The sequence below is a fragment of the Athene noctua genome, chromosome 25, assembly GCF_965140245.1.
Source record: "Athene noctua chromosome 25, bAthNoc1.hap1.1, whole genome shotgun sequence".
In the NCBI taxonomy this organism is placed as follows: domain Eukaryota; kingdom Metazoa; phylum Chordata; class Aves; order Strigiformes; family Strigidae; genus Athene; species Athene noctua.
The window spans coordinates 2,104,375-2,126,094 of record NC_134061.1 but is presented as its reverse complement, the minus strand read 5'-3'; the positions used below and the strand labels follow the sequence as shown (position 1 = coordinate 2,126,094).

General features: G+C 45.6%; 1 protein-coding gene across 1 annotated transcript in view; it reads right to left on the bottom strand.

The window, feature by feature from the left end:
• Window positions 1-7,152: 7,152 nt before the first annotated feature.
• Window positions 7,153-21,720, bottom strand: part of NPEPPS (aminopeptidase puromycin sensitive) — a 39,481-nt gene continuing 24,913 nt past the window's right edge. Inside the window, exons 10-23 of the mRNA XM_074926489.1 lie at window positions 20,502-20,666; window positions 19,383-19,487; window positions 19,026-19,086; window positions 18,099-18,208; window positions 17,417-17,480; window positions 16,667-16,806; window positions 14,987-15,121; window positions 13,350-13,569; window positions 12,594-12,736; window positions 11,773-11,829; window positions 11,196-11,303; window positions 10,774-10,929; window positions 10,612-10,659; window positions 7,153-8,811 (exon numbers count right to left, since the gene is read on the bottom strand). Of these exons, the coding sequence (XP_074782590.1) occupies window positions 8,659-8,811; window positions 10,612-10,659; window positions 10,774-10,929; window positions 11,196-11,303; window positions 11,773-11,829; window positions 12,594-12,736; window positions 13,350-13,569; window positions 14,987-15,121; window positions 16,667-16,806; window positions 17,417-17,480; window positions 18,099-18,208; window positions 19,026-19,086; window positions 19,383-19,487; window positions 20,502-20,666 (1,665 nt within the window). The 3' untranslated portion in view covers window positions 7,153-8,658. The remainder of the gene's footprint in view (window positions 8,812-10,611; window positions 10,660-10,773; window positions 10,930-11,195; window positions 11,304-11,772; window positions 11,830-12,593; window positions 12,737-13,349; window positions 13,570-14,986; window positions 15,122-16,666; window positions 16,807-17,416; window positions 17,481-18,098; window positions 18,209-19,025; window positions 19,087-19,382; window positions 19,488-20,501; window positions 20,667-21,720) is intronic.

Genomic DNA, 21,720 nt, shown 5'->3' with positions numbered 1-21,720 from the left:
GCGGCGCTTGGTGCCGCGGGGGAAGCGCCGACCGGGGCCGAGGCAGAGCCCCAGCACCGACAGCAACGGCCCTCGCGTGTGTGTGTGTCCCCCGGCGGGGCTCCCTCTGCACCCCCGAGTGACCCGAGCACCGCGGTGACACGGGCGCGGAGCCCAGGGCGGGGAAGGCCGGACCCAGCCGCAGAGGCTAGAGGAGAGGAGAGAGGGAATTTTAAAAAAAAAAAAAAAAAAAAAGGAAAAAATGAACACCCGAGGGAAAAAAGGGCGGAACAAAGGTGTAGCTGAATAATTAAAGGCAGGTAAAGGCACTCTCTGTGACTGCTGGGCTCCAGCTTGCAGGAGGGAGCAATTAGTAACAGAAGCGGGCGGACTGTGGGACTAAATAAAGACAAAGGCCACGGGAGAAGGGACAATTACGGGGTGACCTGTCCCCGTCCCCTCCCGAGGCCGCAGGGAAGAGCCGAGCTCCGCTCCCGGCCCGTGTGCGTTGGGCTCTGCTCCTCCCTGGCAGTTGCACTTCAGTGATTAATTATTCTTTGCTCTGAATATATTTCGGTTTTCTGGGAAAGGGAGGTGCTCTAGGAACGGGCTCTGGGTGATTGCTGTCAGATCTGAGGGGTAAGGGATGGGAAAAGGGGCAACTGGGTTCAGTGTTGGGCCCCTCACCCCAAAAAGGCCATGGAATGACTCGAGCGTGGCCAGAGAAGGGCAACGGAGCTGGGGCAGGGTCTGGAGCACAGGTCTGCTGGGGAGCGGCTGGGGGAACTGGGGGGGTTCAGTCTGGAGCAGAGGAGGCTGAGGGGAGACCTCCTGGCCCTCTGCAACTCCCTGCCAGGAGGGGGCAGAGAGGGGGGTGAGTCTCTGGAGCCAAGGCCCCAGCGCCAGGCCCCGAGGGAATGGCCTCAAGCTGCCCAGGGCAGGGTCAGGCTGGCTCTGAGGAAGGATTTCTGTGCAGAAGGGGCTGTTGGGCGTTGGAATGGGCTGCCCAGGGCAGGGGGGAGTCCCCGGGATCCCTGGGGGGGTTGAAGAGTCGGGCTGAGCCAGCGCTGAGGGATCTGAGGGAGTTGGGAAGGGTCAGGGGGAGGGTCATGGTTGGGCTGGAGGAGCTTCAAGGGCTTTTCCAACCCGGATTCTGGGATTCTGTATTTTTAGGGGAAAACTTGAGTTACAACTACTTGGGAACAGCTGACAGCATCAGCGTGACCGACTGTCGTGACAGTCACGTTCCTGCAGCTGGAGACACACCTTCAGTTCCAACAGCTGCACGGATGAACCAGCTGCAGGCAGGTACATCATGTAGGGGGACAGCAGCACCTTCCAGGCTTCGGGGGGGGGGTGTGTGTGTCTGTGACTCTCTCCGGCCCAGGATGTGGCGGGGGAGCAGCTTCCCGAGGGCTGTGTCCCCACCGCCGCTTCCTCACAGGGCTGACGGCCCAGGCTTCCCTCCTTCCCTCCGCTCTCCAGCTGGAAGTGGAAGATGGGGATAAGCAGCCTGACTCCTCTCTGATGGCTCCAGGCCTTCCTGTCCCACACCACCGTTTTTCCCCCTTCACACCAGCTGTTGCTTGAGGAAAGCCCCACGCTGCAGAGCGAAGCAAGCGCCGGCTCCTGAGGACTGGCCTTACCCGGTGCTGAGGATGTGGACTCGCCCACAGCTGTGCAAGACAAAGAAGATTCACCACTCCCTTAAAAAAATTCAGGTTACAGGGACAGGCGGGTACAGGAGACCTGCATCCTGTCCCAGCCTTTGCCAGCGGCCTGCAGAACAACCTCCAAAAACTTCTTTTGTCTACCTCTGCCTTTAGTCTCAGATTTTAAAATGGGGACAAAACCCGATTCAGCTTCTTTTGTAAAGTGCTTTGAGATCTCTGGCCGAGGAGTACCGCGCTGGCAGGTTTAATGCAGTTACGAGCAGGGCTAAAAAACATCCAGACACGGGGATTTGTATTCTGTTTGTCCTGCTGCCATCGTCTTACTGCACGTTCTTGCAGTGTCTCGCCTGCATCTGTCTCAGCCATTCCAGCTGGAAAACTGCTGGAAAAAAAAGCTGAGACTAAGGCTGGGGAAGGCAGACGGGGATGGATGGTGTTTCCTGGCGACTGCAGAGCTTTGAGCTCTCCGAGATCAGCCAGCACGGGATGCGAGAGCACGGCCCGCAGCACTGGCAGGAGATGGGGGATGCTGGTAAATCTGCACCAGCCGAGGAGCCTGGCTGGGCAGACTGTGAACAGTCACATCACCGACTCGTTTAGGACCAATTACTGTTTACAGCTTGACTCAGGAACAGAACGGACACGTTATTCAGCCTGGAGAGATGGAGTTCACTTTGCATACAGCCCTCTTGGCCTCGCTAGCGGATCAAAGTCAACTCACCGAGCAGCATTTGGGTTGAAACGGGGCGAAATTCACTCTCTGGTGGCGAAGCCCCAGCGGGGAGGAGGAATAAGACAGGACTGGAGGAGCCTGACCCGCAGCACGGTTTGCTGCTGAACATCATCCTGCTCCAACACGCTCTTCCAGTCCCTGCCCAGCCCGAAGCTCTAGGACATGGCCCAGACGTGCACCGTGTCACTGACCCTGACACCCCTTCTGTGTTGTTTCCTGAGGGGACTGACCAGGGGGAGACAGGAGGATTCAAGAATTCTGTACAAATCTGGCCTTAGTAGCCTGCAAACCCGGTGTAAAATGAGGATAAGCGAGACTGGAGTCAGCTCCCCCCAGCAGTGCTGGTGCTGGAGCTGTAAACTAGAACTAGATGCACTGTTTTTCTCCTCGTTGCCATAAATGGCATACTCAGCACTCACATTACAGAGGCTTGTATCATCTCCTGCTTTCATAAACCCAGCACAGAAACCAGAAGAGAAATGCTGAAAAGTTGCTGACTCCGGAGACAGGGTACTTGGGGTTATTTCAGCAAGTGAGGAGGTTAGAACAAGAACTAGGTGACCACGTTCCCGTTCTTGAGTCTATCAAGGCTGCTCAGCACCTTCAGGTTTCTCAGAAAACTCGATAAAAATTCCACAGGAGAGGAACTCTGTGATTTTTTTATCTATCCAAGGGCCAGAGTTCAGTGGAAACCTCTGAGAAACCACCGTCAACGAAGCAGAGTTTAGATGAAGCCAGGTTTGAGAAGTTAACACGAGGATCCAGAATAAGATTATTTAACACGAACGAGCACGTGCACCGAAAGGACAAACACACGCACCAGGTGCAGCCCTTCCTCTGTCAGAAACAAAACGTCAAAGGCTGCTTCACACTCAACATTTTTCTAACCCCGAGTTGCAGCACCACGGTGGATTTTCCGCGTGCTCCATCTCGCCTGGCTGGAGCAGCCCAGAGGTGACTTACGTGCTGCGCAGAGAAGATGCGTTCTTCCAACAGTCAGGTGATGAAATCCAGTTTGGAAAAAAAGAAACCCTGGATGAAATCCAGCCAACACAGATGATTCAGTTACACAAGGCTGAGCAGAGATACTCACCTGGTCTTCCTTGCTTAGAGGGAACGATTTTCCAAGCACTTGGGTTATGTTCAGCCTTATAATAACCTCACTTTTCTTTCCTGGTTTGGGTCCCTGTAAAAGAAAAGTTAATGAGTCCACAACATCAACCCAGTGAAAAAAGATCACAGCGGAGCACAGCACGCTGTCCTCTTCAGCTCTGAGTTTTGGCACGTGTGTGTATTTTCCCCACACAGTTTCACTCGAACGTGAATTATTTTAACCTTAAACCGCAAATTTAGCCCAGCAAATTGAGCTCTCCTGTCATCAAAGTGTGAAAGAGCCCAAATGGAGCTCGTTGAGGCAGCCACTGCTCAGCTGGATTTTTTGATGGTTTGTTGCTGCTTGGTCCTTCCTTCACCGGGGTGGAAGGATGCTCCTGTTGACGTGGTCACCGAAGGACAAGCCACACGTGATCCTCCTTCCCTAACCAGAATCCACTCGGCAGCAGACGAGGGCTTTGCTGTATCAACCCTACGGCTGCCGTGAGCCTTGTTCCGATCCTGGTGGGCAAAACTCAACTCTCCAGCTCCCGGCCCAGAGCATTTTCACGCGCACGAGGTATTTTGGTGGGCTGAGGTACCTGTAACAGGACAGGGGTGTAACAGCTCTGAAAGGCAGCCCTAGAACAGCTGATCCAGGGACACCGAGACCTCCCTGCGTCCCCAAGCCCGCACAGGAACAAGTAGGTACATGTTAGAGAAGGATTTGGGAAGTCAACTTCAGGGGGTTGTTGGGTTTTCGATTGTTTTATGAAGGGTTCATGGACTTTTTTTTCTTTTCTGTACACCATTTAATTTTACTATAATTTAAAATGCAGAGCATATTCTTAACATGAGTATGTTTGGGAAAAGGGTCTGGCATCTGGAGAAGCAAGTAATATGTCTTTTCAGGTGCTGCAGTTCCACTTAGGCTAGATAAAATTTTGGTCTGAAATCTGGGTATTTTTGGAGAGTAGACCAGATTCCAAAACTTTCTTTCCTAGTTAATTCCACATCTGCCTGGCAAGCTTGTGTCTTTTCCCCTGACAGATTAAATATTATTCTATCCCACGTCTAAGAGTCTTGCAAATATCAAAGTGATGACTATATTTAGGAATGTATATTTTTATTATTACAAAACTCGCCTTTTCCAAATTGCTTTGGCAAGTTCATACTTGCAATTTTTATTTTTTTTTTGAACGGAGGGGACACTTTCTGATCAAACCTGGCTGTGTCAGGGGCAGGACTGGATCTGCATCAACAACGGCGGGGCAGGAGGCCACCAGTCCTCCACCCTCCGTAAGCATTCCTAAAACCAATTAAAAAAACTCCATTTCCAGCTTATTTGAAGTTCAGCGTTTTGGTGTCACGGGGCCAAACACGGTGCAGGTGCCTGACCATTCAGTACTGGCTTGGTATCAAACTGGCTTTGATTCAGCTTCCAGTCACAACCAACACCGACCGGGTTTCAGACTACTTTCGTTATTTTTACTGCCTCGAACGAACACGTTGAGATTTCCTTAAAACTCAGCTTCAGTGATCTAAAGCTGACGGGGTAGGAAAAAAGGGAACGGCTCAAACTGATCTGCTGAGGCTCCTGCGTCTAATCACGACCAATGCAAGATGATCGGGGAGACAAGGTGAAGAAAGGACAAGTAAAAAACCGATCCGTTCAACCCTGCCCCCTTCCTCCAAGCCCCCAACATGGAGTTGTTTCAGAAATTGATTTTAAAACATGAATTAACCCTTCAATCCCAAGGCTAAGAGAACACCACACCAACGGCCCGTCCTCTGCTCGAGGCCCAGTGGTTCCCATCGCTCTCACAGGTTTTTCTCTGCCTCCGCTCCCCCGTGAGCAGCCCCGGCACTAAGGGCAGAACCAGGCCCAAGCCTCTTCACCTGAAATTCCAGCAAGTGGCTCTGGCACAGCACTGAGACAGCTCGCTAGGGAGAAGCCTGACCTGCAGCCTGGCTGTATCCATCCATATTTATCAGACCGATGTTCCACCTTAGCAGGAGTCAAGCTCCTACAGCTTTAAAGGGGCATCTTTATGGCAAGGCAGCAGCTTGGGCCCGGCCTGGCCGACCTGTCTGCAACAAAACGCAAAAGTGAGCTCTGGAAGAAGCACCTGCAACTGCAAAGAACAAGGGAAGGGCAAGGTAGCAGCAACTCACGTCGTTTATTTTAGAACAACTCCACCTAGGCAGGGGGATGCTCAGTGAAAAAAGCTTTTTGTAGCTTTGTTGGAGGGGGGATAGGGAAGCAGAGCCTAAAGGACAAGGTTACTTGTAAATGCCAAGATTAAAGCCAGGTACTAGCGCTGTGCCAAAAAAGTTAAAGGAGCAATCATCGAATATCTCAAGTTGGAAGGGACCTGTAAGGATCATCAAGTCCAACTCCCTGCTCTCACAGGACTGCCAAAAATTAAACCAGACGACTCAGAGCATCGTCCAGATGCTCCTTGAGTTCTGTCGGGCTCAGTGCCTTCACCACTTCCCCAGGGAGCCCATTCAGGGAACCAACAGCCCTCCCGGTGAACGAGTGGGTGCATGCAAAAAATTCAATTAAGAAAACATTTCTGTTCCAGCCATTAAAGGAGATTTTCACCCCGGTGTTTTTGTGAGCAAGAATTAACGCAGATTTTTGCCATCACTGCATCACCAGGATCCACCCAGGCAGGATTATCTCATTACACCTGAGAGGGGTTGAAGAGAGATGGAGGCAAACTCCTACTGCTGCTGCTGGGAAAACTTGTGCTGCTTTTAGCTCCATTATAAGCCTTTACTAGGAATAAAGGACCTCACTATTATCTACGTAGTTCAGGTCTTTAAGATCTGACACAGAAACCAGTGAAACTGCTCGAGAGGGAAGAAAGAATCTATCCAGGCTTCTTGAAATGTGTTTTAACTTGAAGGGACACACAGAGTCCTTGTGAAGAGCTTCTGTATGGCTGGGGTATCCCTCTTGCTGTTCTTGTCCTGACGCTCTCCTGAGCATCAGTTTGTCTCCAATGGGGAAAAAAAAAAAAAAAGAAAAACAAAACATCTCACATTAAGTGGACAAATCCCAAACTTACTTTCACGAAGAATTAAAATCTACTTTCTTTGCAGGCAGGAGAGACTAGGACTAGTCAGTCTGCTGAGACTATTCAGTTTGCTCACTGACCACAAGCTTGTTATTTCTGTCACTCTCCTTCAACTGCTTGCATGTCATTTGCATTGTTTAAAGTCAAAACAAGATCACCTCAACTTGCAGCTACAGTACTTCTCATTTCATACATCACCAGTCATGCTGGAATCACAACTTTGCATGTTATTTTGTCAATGTGCAAGAAGCAGAAGAGAAACCAGCTTACTCTTCTGAAATCACATTGGCTCTGCAGTGCTGACAGCAGGAAAAAACATAAGTTAACAGATATGACTCAGGGCAAACAGAATTCCTGTTTCAGTCTCTTCTGACCATGTAGCCACACTAGCCCCAGGGCCACCAACCCACACGGTCCCTCTCTCAGAGCACTGTCACCTTCCCTGACTCTGAACGTGCCCATTTCTTGGGGGGGCGATCCATTGTGGTGGCCATTTGAAGAATCCCTCAACTTCTCAGGTGTTTGTTTCATAGAAATTTGTTTATTCACAATTATTTTCCTTTGCCTTTACCTTCCAAATCCTGTCCCGGTGAGTTCTTTAGCGCTCGACAACAATCTTTACAGAGATTACACAAGATCTACTCACGATCAGGACGTTACGTGCTCCCTCAGCTGCCCTAAGACCTAGCACTGACAGCAGGAGAGGAGGAGGCTGAGGACAAGGGTCTCCCTGTTCCTTCCCGCAGAGGTTTAGGTCCTTTGAAAGCAGCAACACTCTTTCAGGCTTGAAACAGAACACAAGATCAGGACATGGATTTCACATTGACATTTTTATTAACGCCAACTGTTTTAAATTTTTTTTTTTTTTTTTTTTTAAACAATAGCACAAAAATGTTTCAGGGAAGCAGTCTGACAGTTAGTCTGATGACCTTCTGAAATACAGTTAAGCCACACCAAATACGAATTCCTGTTAAAGAAAAAAAAAAAAAAATATATGGAACTCCAACCTTTGTATTAGAGGGTGTTGTGTCTGGTTAGTAGACCACGCTGCTTTGTGAAGTAAATGATGGCACACAGCTTAGACTTCATCATCACGCCAGTCATCACTAATTTAAGGCTTCTGAATCAAATTACCATCAACATCACAGAAAGGAACGAAAAGCTAGTGTTGCTACGGCCATGAGGAGATTGAACAAGCTGGATCTTTTAGACAAGTAACGGTGTCTTGAATAGAAGAGACCTGCCCTAACAGCAGCCAGGAGAACCAGTCACACAGTAGTTATCTCCTCATTTGCATGCATTTTGAGGGTGCAATTTAGTAAGAAAAAAAAAAAATAAATTGCATGAATCTTTCTCTTATTTAATGTGGCTATGAAAGATGTTTCCTTACAATTCCATTATCTCTAAGAAGGACATCAGCAAGTGGAACCAAGGAGAAAAACCGAAGAGCAACAGAACATTTTTCTTTTTGCTGAGAGGTAACACAAAAGGGAGGGAACCTACTATCCTTGGATTGGGGGGGGGGTTGCAGGAACATCTCCCCAAAACCTTGCACTTAGGATGATGCACAGACTCTATGTTATACCAGCTACCTGCCTTTCCGAGTGACCTGTTCCACACAACGCTCAGAGGCATTAACCCATTCTTGCCCCAGACTCTCCACAAAATTCCACTGACCTAGAAACCACTGGTTTCCTTTTTTTTTTTTAGGGCGGGGGTAGGGCTGGGGCAGGGTGTAAAAAACAGAACATCTGTCAATAAGAGTGTCAGGAGGAGGGGGGTGTTAAATATTTTAACCACTGACAAGGCTTGAGGAAGTTTCACAGTTTTGTTATGCTCTATTTTATTACTATCATATTTACAGATTTATTTTTTTTTTTTCTCTCTCTTTTTTTCTTTTTTTGCTGAATTGCTGATAATTTTAATAGAATTTAAATCTGGAGTGTGAGCAGGAACCAGTTAACTACATTCATTGTCCAATCCCCATTGGTTTGAGAAAAAGACTCCAAATTCTTGGCATATGATTCAGCTGTTGGGTAGCTCCTCCCTCTCCCCATGAGGCGGCAGCAGGACTGCAGCAGTGGCATGCACAGATTCACACCATGGCTGGTGGGGCCTTGCGCTGCAGAAAATATTGGTGGATGTTCTCGGCGTCCCGCTTCAGCCAAGCTGCATTCAGCAGAATATTTTCACAGCACTGCTGGACAGTGCGTTCTGCCGATGGAGCTGGGTGACTCTCAAAGAAGGCCTGTATAAAAAGCACACAACCATCCATAAGGGTAGAAGCAGGCACAGACAAGATTATGTTTTTAAAGTCGCCGAATTCCCTCGGTTCTATAGAAAAACGCTTTTGTGCGTTTACGTTCCTCGTCTGACCACAGTTCACGCGATCTGCTCCCGCCAACATCACAGGCTCTGAAAAATCTGCAGGGTGTTTGCTGAGTTTGCAAGAAGCACAGAGTGGGAACAGCAAAACGCCTCCATTTCTCTGCTAAAGCCACGGGAGCGTTTCTGCGGAGCAGCCCCAACGCTGCCGCCTGCCCTGCCCCGTCCTTGCTGCCAGCGACAGCAAACGGCGCGTGGAAGGGGGAAAAAAAATCCAGCCCCTCACTGGGAGGCAACAAGACAGCAGCAAATCCAGGGTGTATTTCTGGGTACTTGGAAGAAACACTAACGGAAGCTTAAGGCCATTTTGCAAAAGCATTTGTCTAGGTATCAGATTTCTTCACATTCTACCTAGGCCTCTTTCCAAGCTGCATAATGACCTCCAAGCACCAGCAGCACTCAAGAGTTTTGCTGAATAGTCTCACATTTCTTCCTGCAGAATCAACAATACCCATCCCCTGCGACTAGCGGAGGCTGAAGAAGCTGCACCAGTGACTTTGCACTTTACAACTGGTAGAAGGGGAGAGTAAGGCGGCGTAGCCGCAGGCTGCTCCCAGTGTTTGGCACATCACCCCCCACCAACGTGCAGCCTCGGGACTCGGACACGTTCAGGACTCCAGCTAGAAGCTGGGTACAGTCTCAGGAAGTTCTCTGGGAAAGCGGTTATGATTTAGTGAGGGATGATTGTTCTGGTAAATGCTTTGCAAAATGTTCTTTAAGGAAAAAAAAAACCGATAGCGGAAGATTTCTCTGTAAAATCACTTATGCTACTAAATCTTTTCTAAGAAGAGATCACTAGGTGATAAAAAAAGGATGGATAGAGCTCATGGCTCAGCTTATCTTTGAAGTAAGAATTCCTCCTGAGCATTTTCCTAACAGGAAAGTGATAATGAAGGGCCATATTTTTAAGCTGCTTCTTCCAAGAAGGAGTCCCTGTAAGAGCGCAGGCAAAGAGTAAATAACAAAACCTACACACATTCTCAAAACTCTACCAAGACCAGCGCCTACACTCCCCAGTCAGAGGGGAGCCCAGGAATGAAATCACATCACCTCGAGCCACCAACTTTAAGACAGACTCTCTGCAAACACATTAATCTGCCTCGTGCCAAAGCCTCGCTCTCGGTACACAGAACAAATGGCCACATAAAACTTGGACCTGTAGTACGGAATTTAGCCAATTCCTGCCAATTAATGCCCCCAGGAGTCCCTGGGTGCTAGGGCAGTCAGCCCCAGATGTGCCCTGTCAAGTCTGGGGAGGAATAAAGTGGTGGCTTAAGCTTCCTCAGCTTCCTGTGGATGTTGTAACAACTACAGGTTTTGCTCCAATTATCTTTAAAGTTTGTCTTTTAGGGAGTCTCAAAACTGCTGCCACAAACTGTGCTGGATGTTATAAAAGTTTAAACGACTGGAACTAACGAAATAGAAATCACTAGAAGTTGCACATTACTTAGTGAAAATGCTAATTTAAAACATTTTAATAAAAATAACTCAACGCAGTGCAATTTGGGGACTAGGCAACAGTCAAAATAGTCACAGGCAGAGCCACGGCTCAACAACAAAACCCTCAGACACTCGTGGCTCTTCCATCAGGTGCTTACGGTCTGGGGCACACAAATGTTTGTCACAGATCAAGTTAATCACTTCTTCAATTAAAATTTCTTACCTTAACTTCTGCGGCCATTTTATCATTTGCAAATCCATCCACTGTTAGCTGAGGGGAAAAAAAAAAAAATATTAACCAAGGGTAAGCACTTACAGCGTTTCAGATGTAACAGTTTAGTTTGGTCACGTGTGTGAACAGGCGTTTTCTCACAGCTGCACATACCTTTATTAGTCTGGATATTAAGAATCCACCTTGGTAACGATTATAAAGTTCCTCCCAGTTGTCCCTTACAAATTTCCAAGCAGCTTTCCTCCCCTGCTTGCTGCCTCCAGCTACTCCACCAATAACAGATACCGTGTCCTGGGGACGTACCTCTTCCTGAAGATGAAAATGTAGACAAGCATTCGAGACTGTTTCAACAAACACAGCGTGTTGGCTTTACGCATTTCTACACCAAAGCTGTCCGCGATAGCTTTTTTTTTTTTCTCCCCATAAAGCTTAAATCTTTGAGTTGTATCTTAAAAGTTTAAGGCTGCTACTCCTATTCTAGTGCATTACGTGTGCCAGTGCTCTGTCACCACGTGCTCTGAACGCACCCCTCGTTCTCACGAGGTAAGGAAGCAGCAGCTTTTCCAAGAACTTACTGAAAGTGCAAAGGTGAGAACTTTTTGAATCAGTTCTGGTTGAGAGATGGCTCCAAGAACTCGTTCAATTCGGTTCTTCTCCTCCTGCATGTCTGCTTGCTTGTGAAGCTTCAAAGCCAAAGTGAATAGCGTTAGCACACGGTATTAATTAAACGTTGACTTGTTACCCAGTGCTGTAACCACTAGAGCTGCTAGATTAGTCTGCAAGCCTAACGTTTGACAAACTGAGCTCGTTCATGAATCATCCCGCAGCTATCCACATTACGGACCTCATTACACGTACACCAGCAGAAAGGACCATTAGTAATAAACTGATCTTCACCACTGTTTATAGAAGGTCAAGTAGGACCGTGCCTCCAAGCAGTGAAAAATAATCCTAAAATACGAGATGCAACGTTCCACTAGGTGGCAATTTCACACTACGCACGGCCCAAGGAACACCAAAATGAAGCCCATCAGCTGTAAAGCGCTGCACTGAGCCTGCCTGCAGATAAACTACGTCTTAGAGGAACCTACAAAATGGAATATTTAGCCGTTTGTTGCATAAGCTGACAGTGTTAACAAAGCGTGCACTCACCTTCAGCATAGTGTCTAAAGTAGTATTATCTCCATGCTTCAAAATAGTTACATATACCTAAGATAGAGCATAAACAAGGAAGGTCCTTCAAAAACCACACTTTTACAAATGCGACCAATTAATTTCTACATGTTTGGGTTAGATTTGAGACAAGTGAACAGATCTGGAAGATTCCAGCACCAATTCCCTTAAGATCAGTTTTTAAAGATGCATCAACTCCCCTTCCTCAATTTCAGCAGAATTTTGAGTATTCCAACCACAGCAAAACACCAGAACAAGAAATCTTTGTACCACGCAACACCGAGCTAGCAAGTACTCCATGTAGACTCAGGCTGTATCCACCATGGTTAGACTGGGCTCTGCAGGGCCAAGCTGACACCTGCAGAGCTCTCCCACCACCATGGTGCTTTTAAACCTGGAGGACAAAGGCTGGTCACGGATGGATGTCAGTGAGTAAAGGGCAGCTCCGGTTCAGCACTGCACTGGAATAGTCTTCAAAACCCAAAAAGCAACACGATCTAGAGACCAGAGCTGCTGTGAGGCAGTCAGTGCAGCACAGCGGAGTTACGACTCAGCATTGGCCACAACAGATGAGGGTCACTTGATTCAAGAGACACTGGGATGTTTGTACCGTGCTCCCCAATATAATTTTCTTCATAACTGGACTTATCCAAGCTCCCACCACCTCTCCTGAAACCAGCTGGTCTCATGCCTTGTCACTGGTCTCCTCTAGTTTCCCTATCCTTGGAAATACAAGAGTTGAGTGCACACTGTGCTGAGCGGGGACAGTTTTCTGGGAACTAAACTTTACAGTAACCTACAGGACTCCTCAGATCAGCCGACAGCACGTGTTTTCCTTCCACATGGTCCTTAAATCGACGTCGGGCTTCTTCTAATGTTGCCTTATGCCCAGCTTTTCCTAGTTTGCCCAAGACCAGACCTCTTAGAAGGGCATCTAGATGACCTAATGAGTGAGTAGGAGGGAAAAAAAAAAATATTTGGAGACACAATTCAGCAATTAAGTGCTCTCTCACCTCGAGTGATCCAGGCAGAGCTATATAACAACCCTTCCACATTCCTGAGGATATCTACAGTGACTAGGCCTTTCCTCACTCTCATTGGTGCCCACTGGAGAACACACTGATATTTTTTTTTTATGGCAAGAGGGTCAGGAGAGGATGATTCCAGCCCCAACACAAGAGGCTAGGCCTGTAACCTGAGCTAAGTCAGTAATATTAACCACTTGTGTCTACAGCAGGACAGACTAGCACAAGTAAACGTGCATGTACACAGCTTTCCATCCTTGTAGGCTAACAAGTTTCGTGCATTCCAACAGATGCAAAGCTGAAGCAAAGAATTTTTGTCAGTGCCCACGAAGAGAAAAGTTTTACCCTTTTTGCTTGTGCCTGATAACAAGAGCTGTTTTGTTTGTCTTTTTTAAAGTATAAAAATACCCCGGAATGCCTACTTCAGGCTCCTCTTCCTCCCTTCTCTCCCCTTTCCCAAAATCTTGAGGGTTTATTTACAACATGAGTTTTTCAAAACCGCCGCTGGGTTTCACCACATAAGTCTCCTACCTTCTCCAGGTTTGGGGTCCCAGCCCAGTCTCTCCCCTATGGGTGAAAAGACATCTCTCACAAACACCTGGATTTCCTCATAGAAGTCTGTGTGGGACAAGAGAGTCGAGAGGATCCCCAGGTTACAGCTGAGGTCGCTCCACACAGTATAATTTGGCTCATTCACAAAAGCTTCCATGACTTTTAGAACCTCTACAGTGCTAATGATTCCAGCTCGGGCCTGGGAGAGGAAAAGACACAGATTAATCTTATTTCCAAACAGAATTAAGACGTTTAATAGCTCATCACATCATTTTACAGTCTTTCCTGCTCAGTTTGCCCAGGTTGTATATAAACTCTATTTTCTCTGTCGTGGGGTTCTGCCAAGGGGAGTTAACACTCGTCAAAGCACCTCAGCTGTCTGCTGGGGGCACACAACGCTTTTTACACACAGGTAAGCACTTTACAAGCAGACGGATATATCGTTATAAGCACATTTTGCAAACAAGAAACAGACCAGGAGATTAAGTGACTTAACAAAACTGCAACAATGCCGGCAAGAAAAAGCAAACCCCCTGAGCTATTCTCAGACAGATACAACACTCACCAAAATGTTAACTAAGAATTGTAAAGATTGAAAAATTTAATTTTTTTCTCTTCATTAAATTGAGAGTGTAAAACTGCAGAAGGCATCTTTGCCTCCTGCTTCCCAGGAATGAATGCAAGAAGTGCTGCCTTTCCACCTCTGCCAGGACAATTATATTTTCCCTGTTTCACATCATCACAGAGACACTTCTTAGTGCAGTGATAATACCTACAGCAGCTACGTCCAGATTGCTCAGATTTTTGTTACTCTGGAACCAGACCAGTAATTTATGGTACCAGAAAAAGAGGCGAAAATAAATTTTTATTATCTAAGCTATATTCACCTATGGTAAAAACATGATTAAAACTGAAACCAAAATAGGAGTCTAACAATGTTCCTACATGTATTATTTGCTCAATTTTTTGTCCCATTAGCCTTGCAATATTTAGGAAATGACTCAGGGTACAGTTTCAACCCCCTTCAACTAAGCCATGACAAGAATTACACACTTGGGAGGTGGAGAGCAAGGGTACCAACCCTACTTTTTTAAAAGTTTCCATATATTTGCTGACTAGCAAGAATAAGAAAGTACAACCTGAACTAGAGTACAGTAACTAATTGTTCAGAGCCAGCATCACCTGCTTTGGGGTTAATCCCCTGCTTTTAAACCCTAAGAATCCCCAACAGCCAGCTCCTCCAGCACAGTTATAGCAAGTCCAACCGAATAAAGCACACGGTGCTGACGGTACTTGATAAAGTCATTGAGGGGAATCATTAAAATATCCTTATTTTGATAAAAGAAAGCAAGTTCTCAAAACAATTTTGAAAAAAAAAACCTATAGTATGATACACCCCTGCAGAGAACAGTGCAACAGGAGTTATACACAGGCCACTTCCATAGGGTTTAAGTCTTAGAATACAAGTTAGAACTTGTCAAGCTAATTAACAGCTAGATGTATGCAGTAATCCCAAAGGCACTTTGCCTCCAGAAACTGCGACTGACTCTTCAGACACCCATTTCTGCAGTTACTGTAGCTCTTGTTATTAGGCAGAATAGCAAAGAGTTGCTTACCAGAGAGAAAAGATCGTTCTGCAGACCAAGCCTGTCCACAGGGGGTAGGGAGAGGTCTTTGATGGCTGGTATTAAACTCTCCAGCATGTCAGGGCTATACTGAGTACGGTAAAAGCCTACTGTTCCGAGGTTTAACTGAAAAGTACCAAAAAAGAGTCAAAAATTAAAAGTAAGGAACAAATAAGGAAATGCTTTTTATTTTTAGGACCACTACGAATTTCTCAAAGCACTGCAGCTCAGAGAAGTCAGTCACTATCATTTAATTAAAAAAAAAAAAAAACAAACAAAAAAAACCAGATCATAAAGTAAGTGAGAAAGACTAAAGAGTTCAAAGCAGAAGTGCTCACTAAGGGGTACAGAAGACAAGAGTGAGCTGGCGTAAGGAACAAGAGGCTGGACTTAAAACTAGGAGTAAGAAGAAAAGAGAAACTTCTCTTCTAGGAGAAAATCCTAACTGAACTAAGGGTAGTCACGTGCCAAGAAGATAAAATGCAGGAGACTGTGGGTGCTAGAATCTTTTGCAACCTCTCTCCCACAACCTGCTCCATTCAATTTTGACAGAACCATCTTCTTAAGAAAGGAGAGCAAGCACCGCTGCCCAGCAGAAGGGTGAGCCACGGTCAGTAAGGTTGATGAACTATGCTACCTACACGCTACTACCTGCTGGCATTTCAGTGTAGATGGTCAGATACTGCGGTTGGTTGAACAGCAGTCCCTGACATAAATCAAAACCATTGCTGAGCTCATCAGGAAATCACCCCCTTTGCTGCTGTGACCGTTTGGGTCACTCCAAACTCCTCAGGGCTGCAGCACTCACTAAAAACCTCACCGACCACCTCTGCAGCCAGCAGTCCTGTGAATTCACCTGTGACTGAGCTGGATCGTTGCCTTCTCAGGCAGAAATATCAAACTTTACCCTCATTTAGACAGGGCGTTTTCAGAATTATTCATTTCATGCCCCTCTTTATTACCAGGGGGACCCAGATAGATGTGGTGATTCAGGAGAACACACAGGCTTGACCACTGGAATGCCCGTGTTAGTTAAATGGGAAGATTTAATTAATATTCAGAGACTAATCCTTAATGTTATTTCACAATACAGCTCCAGCTTAGAAACAATTACTCTTCAACCTCAGTAGCTCATACAGCCACAGTCCCAGCCAGTTGCTGTCTTTCAATTTTTAAATTCAGTTTGACTGGTGTCTGCAGTAGACCTCAATAGTGAATTTTTTCACTTACAAATAATTGTACTTGTCTGGCAATAGCCAGTGAAAAACCTTCACGCTAATGAAAGATAAACAGGACTATTTTTGCTCAGGATGGACTTTAACTAAACTGCGGTTGCCATGGGATACCAAAAAAGCCATCACATTTCAACTCAAAAGCTGCCTCTAATTACACACTGTTTTTCCGGGCTCGGACTCCTAAAAGGTTCAAGTTTACATTGTCTAGACTGCTCTTGGAAGGCGAAGGACTACACTAAGCAAGCATTATAGAGAGGAGCCAATATTCAATAGCACCACAGAGGGGCCCCTCCATAAGAAATACAAGATTGCAAGGGAGGAAAAAAAAGAAAAAGAAAAAAAAAAAAAAAGAGAAGAGGAAAATAAAATGCAAGGGAACATTAAAGTGACATTCAAACTTATTCCCGGTAATATGTTCTCCTTCGTGGCAACCCACCTTCACCCACTGGTCTGGTTTGATGTCTTTCAAAACCAAGGTGAGCTCTGGTTTGTCCATCAATACTTGCATTTTGGCACAGGCGGGGTCATCACTTGTACAAATACTTATGGGGACCATCCACATGGGGAAATCCTCCCCTAAAAGAAGAAACAATAAAAAGGAAGGCCTAAGGAAGAAAAAGTATGCACACAACACTGAGAAACTCTGCCTGATGTTCAAGCAAGTTTCAGCAGCAGTTTAAGCAAGGCTACTTAAATTTAAATAGGCATAAATCTGAAAAACAACAGCAGTTCTAGGGTTAAAAACCAAGACTCTCCAAGGCGCCTTTCAAGCTAAACGTTTTAATTTCTATAAGCATGGAAGATGGGTGCAATCTGCCTCTTCAGACAGAGCTGGCTGCCATATGAGGCATTTTGATTTCAGCACTACTGTAAAACCAGCAGCTTACAGAGCTCCTCAGACGGCAGCACCAGCCTTAACCAGGACATCAGAAGAGAAACACCTCAACGAAAACTGCACTTCGGTTCAGATTGCAGATGAACGCTGTTCTCCGTGCCAGGAGGACATGGAAACCACATGTGTGAGAGTGTTCACCCCTTAGATTTTCTGAAGTTTTAACAATACTTAAACACCTGAATCCAAGCAGAGCACCTGCCTGCTCTGCAGAGCAGCTGTTTCATCTCGAAATCGCTGCCACTGCATGAAAAGCAACAAACACTCCATTCCTGTTCTTAGCGCTCATCTTACCAGTATATGGTCCACTGGCACAGAATTTCTTCTGGACTAACTTCAACACTCTGTCGTCTTCTTGCTGAGGAAAAAAAAAGAAAAAAAAAGTAAAAGAGAGAGAAAGGAATTATCAGAACATCTAATCTCAGCTCCTGTATATCACATTTGCGTGCCCTCTGTTAAATGGAGTAACTTGCGCTCTCCTCTAGAAAAAGGAGCTACACCAAGAATTATTCCAATGCATTAACCACTGTTACTGTTAAAACACACACCCCCTATTTCTCATTTGAATTTGTCGTCTGCCTTCAGCTGCCAGCCAGTAATCCTCACTCACCCTGCAATCTTGTGGAATAAGCGTAACTGGAGGGAGAAGGAAAATGTGTGGCAAGGGGAGCTAAGTCAGATATTCCCCCGCCCCTCATTTCATACACAAAGGGCAAACGGGCCATGTCAGCAAACTCCAAGCACATGATCTAGAGTGCTCGTGGAATAACTCTGGATGGTTTTACACCAGGTTCCTCAAGTGAGCTGCACTTCCCCTCCCTTCAGAAACAGAACTGTCACCCAACAAAGCAACCTGCTGTACTCCCGATCAAAGAGAATTTTTCAAATAACTGGATACTACTAAATGTGATCCAAAACCCCAGTTAAAGGCAGAACTTTTGATCTGAAGGGCTGAAAAACGCACAGTTATATTTACCTGTTCAGCTTCCACATAAATGAGTGGAAATCCCATTTGTTTGGTCCATGTATTCATCACAGCAGCAATAGGTTTACCACTCGCTTTTTCCAGGCTTTCCCAGAGATCCTCTGCAGAAGAAAAGTCTGACTAAGGACTCCCAGGGTCTTGACGTGTCAGGTGCTATTAAGGACACTACATGGGCACTGGAGGGGGGAGACTGTATTGTTCCTCCAGTTTGCCCTTTGTGTTTGGGTTGTGTTTTTATTAAATTCTAACAGATAACAGGCAAGAAAAATGAAATACTTTAAAGCACTCATGGGGGAGAGGAGAAAAGAAAGCTTCTTTACTACTGAAAGAATGCAATCAATACACATTGTGATAATAAAAATGAGCATTAAATATTCAAAATGGTTAACAGAAGAACCTTTTGCTTAAGTTTTTCATATATTATGTCAAAAGAGCTGACCGAGCAACAAGGACTGTTTTAGGCTGATAGAGCATGATGTTCCACTTCCACATTTATGCCCAACACACACAAAAAAAGGTTTAAGTAAAGAAAGCGCTGCGAGATGTTAGACAAGACTTTGAACAATTTAATCACACGTGCGATCAATACTGCAAAAGGAAGCTTGCAAAAGGCTTACTTGGCAAATCAAGATACTCTGTTTCTAAATTAGATTACTAGGCAGATGTGGTTCTCAACGGCAAAGGCAGCCCTTTCAGATTACCTCACCCACACAAACCTGAGACACAGAACCCCCAGAGGATGCTGCACTCCGCCAGGGCAGGGGACACTTTGTATGGAACTGGAAACAAGCCGATTATTGCTTTGCACTTCCCTTATCTCAGGTGGAAAACCAGCTGTTTAAGAATCCAGCACTTAAGCACTAAAGAGTTTGTCTCCAAAAAATCTCTTTTCTTAAGCATACAATAACCCCCAGTTACCTGTAGCGGCATTCTTCTGCTGGAACTTCGTTAAATATAAATTCATTCCTTTCCGAAAGTCCTGGGAACATACAATTGAATATGTAATGGCACCAGAACAGAGTCTTTTCTATCCTCCCTCTGCGCCGCGTTTGTATGCAAAAATCAGCCAAGGAACTTTAGGATCACTATATACACCTCTAACTCCTGCCATATTTCCCCACTATCTTATTTCTCAGTAAGTTCAAATAGAGTCCAAATACAAATTGGAGATAAAGTTTTCAAAATATAGAATACACAATTATTTTTTAAACCATATTTTTAACTGTAAAAAAAAAGATTTGATAATCTACATTTGGCTTTTTAAACAATTTTTACCTCATCACCAATATAGTCATGTAGCATTCGGATTACAGATGCTCCCTTGCTGTAAGAAATGGCGTCGAATATTTCATCTACTTCGGAGGGATGGCCAACACTAACCTGTGGTAAACAGCATAATTAACAGTGAGAACAGTTTTAACCACCATAAGGTTTTGATTTTAGTTGTTCTAGCATTTAAGGAGCTGACTGTTCTGAGGAAAGCACACGCATATCCATCACTAAATTGCCTCAGTGGAATCTCCACACCCAAACTTATGGCTGGGTAAGGAGATAAACATATTTTAATTTTGGTATTTAATCAAGTAGACTTAGGGATCTTGCTTCAATCATTTGGTTCAACACTTACCCTAAAGCAAAAAAACCTAGTGGAAGTTGTTTAATTCTGTGACAGTGAACAATAAATGCTCAGGAAATGCACTCAGTAAGACACTCAATGACCTGCTGTACAAAGCAAGGTAATTTCCCACATCTATTACACCAAACAGTTCTTAAGACATCAGAAAACTTGTCCATGGAGATCTCTAGGAACTGGACGGGAGTTTTCTTGTAGCACAGTTCCCAGTTTTGCTGTAACAGAGCTCCTCCTCCCCGAAGTACTGCCCTGCTCCGAAGCAGCAAGCCCAGCTGGATTCTACTTGCTTCAGTGCTGTCTGTATCCCTCTCCCGGTCCTGGGAGTACAACGCAGAAACACCCACTGTGGTCTCAGACGAAAACTAGTACAAGCCCAGCGAATTTTGGTAGCCTGGGCTCTGGGCTCTGCTGCACTTCAGTTTCTGTTGTCAAGCACTGGAGCAAATCAGTAACTACTTCAGCACGCTCAGGGGCCAGAAAACTACCCACCTCGATCAGAAACCAAACCAAAACAGAAATAGTGATGAGTTTTGATCACAACTTTGCCCTTTCAAGTCAGAAGAGCAGAAAAACTCCAGAAGGAGCCATCATCAGACCCTCACACCTCACTTCGGAAATACTAATTCAAGTAGAGAAAAAATCTACAAAGTGTAAATGCAAGCTTTGATTTTCCTTTGCATCACGAACGACTGCAAAGTTCCCCGTTTTCTTAATGGGACAAGAAAAAAAGAGAGACAATCAATAGCAAGGATTGAACTTACTTCAATAGGATGACTGTTGTCTAAGGCATCAAGCTCCTGAGCTCGTGTGTAATCAGCAGAAACAAACTGAGTCCAGATATCGTACTCTGGGAAACAGTGATCTACACATAGGTACTCAATCCAGGAGGCAAATCCTTCATTCAGCCAGAGATGGGTCCACCACTCCTGCAAAGATAAGAAAGCAGAGCAGACTAAAGAACAAAATTACAACAGCTTCATTGAATCAACAGTAAATTGGCAGCAAAGATAAGCTGTTAACGGCCTGGTTTAGTACAAATCCGAGAAACAGGTAACACTTGTGCGCACAAATTCCTCTCTATAAAGTAGTCATCAGCCCAAGGAGAGTAATCAGCACCCAATAACTGTCTTCCCCTTGCCTTAAGTTTTAGAAACTCTGCACGGGGGAGACCTGCATCAGGTACAGATAAAAAATTCCCGGAGACTGTATCGGAGGTCAGAGCAGAGGGAACAGCCAGGAATGTCACCCAGACTAAGGGAGAGTCGGCGACGTGCAAGGCCACAGAGCAGCAAAGCCACAGACCTGTGGGCCACATGACAGTGTCTTGTCCAGACCGAACAGCAGCAGCTGCAGAAGACTGGGTTTGTTTGGGTTTGGTTTTTTAGCTAAAGGGTATGCTTACGTAAAGGAGGGAACCTGGAATCTGAAGCAGCCTTCTAGCCTACGGAAACCTGAAATCTAGTAAACAGTTAAAAGTTGTTTCTCACCAAAGGTGGGCTTTGGTTTTTTTTGAAGGTTAAAATGTCCATGTAACATTCTTAAATTCTTCCTTTCACTTCTAATATTTAACCGAAGTAGGAGAGGTAAGGAACAAGCTACAGAGAACTGAGGGAGAAAACACCCTTTTCTATAACTGCACTGACCAAGCGCTCTGTAAATGTAAGGAGGGTGGGTAACTCAGAGGAGTGGGGCTGTGAGGATACAGGCTCTCGAGCAGAAGAGGCAGAACAGGCTGTAGAATCAGTGCAGCGAGCTGCTGTTCTACAAAGAACTACCACTTCTCCTATGAATGAAACATTTACCCCAGGGACAGTGGAATTTCAATAAGGAAAGCTGTCACCGAAACTCTACACAGATAAGCCCTGCTTTATTTTTAGAGTGGAGACTATCCAATTTTCTTCTACATTTCTGATCGCATCTGTTTCCACGACAAGGTTCCAATACATACAGATCGGTGCCAAAGGACAACTGCAAAAGAGA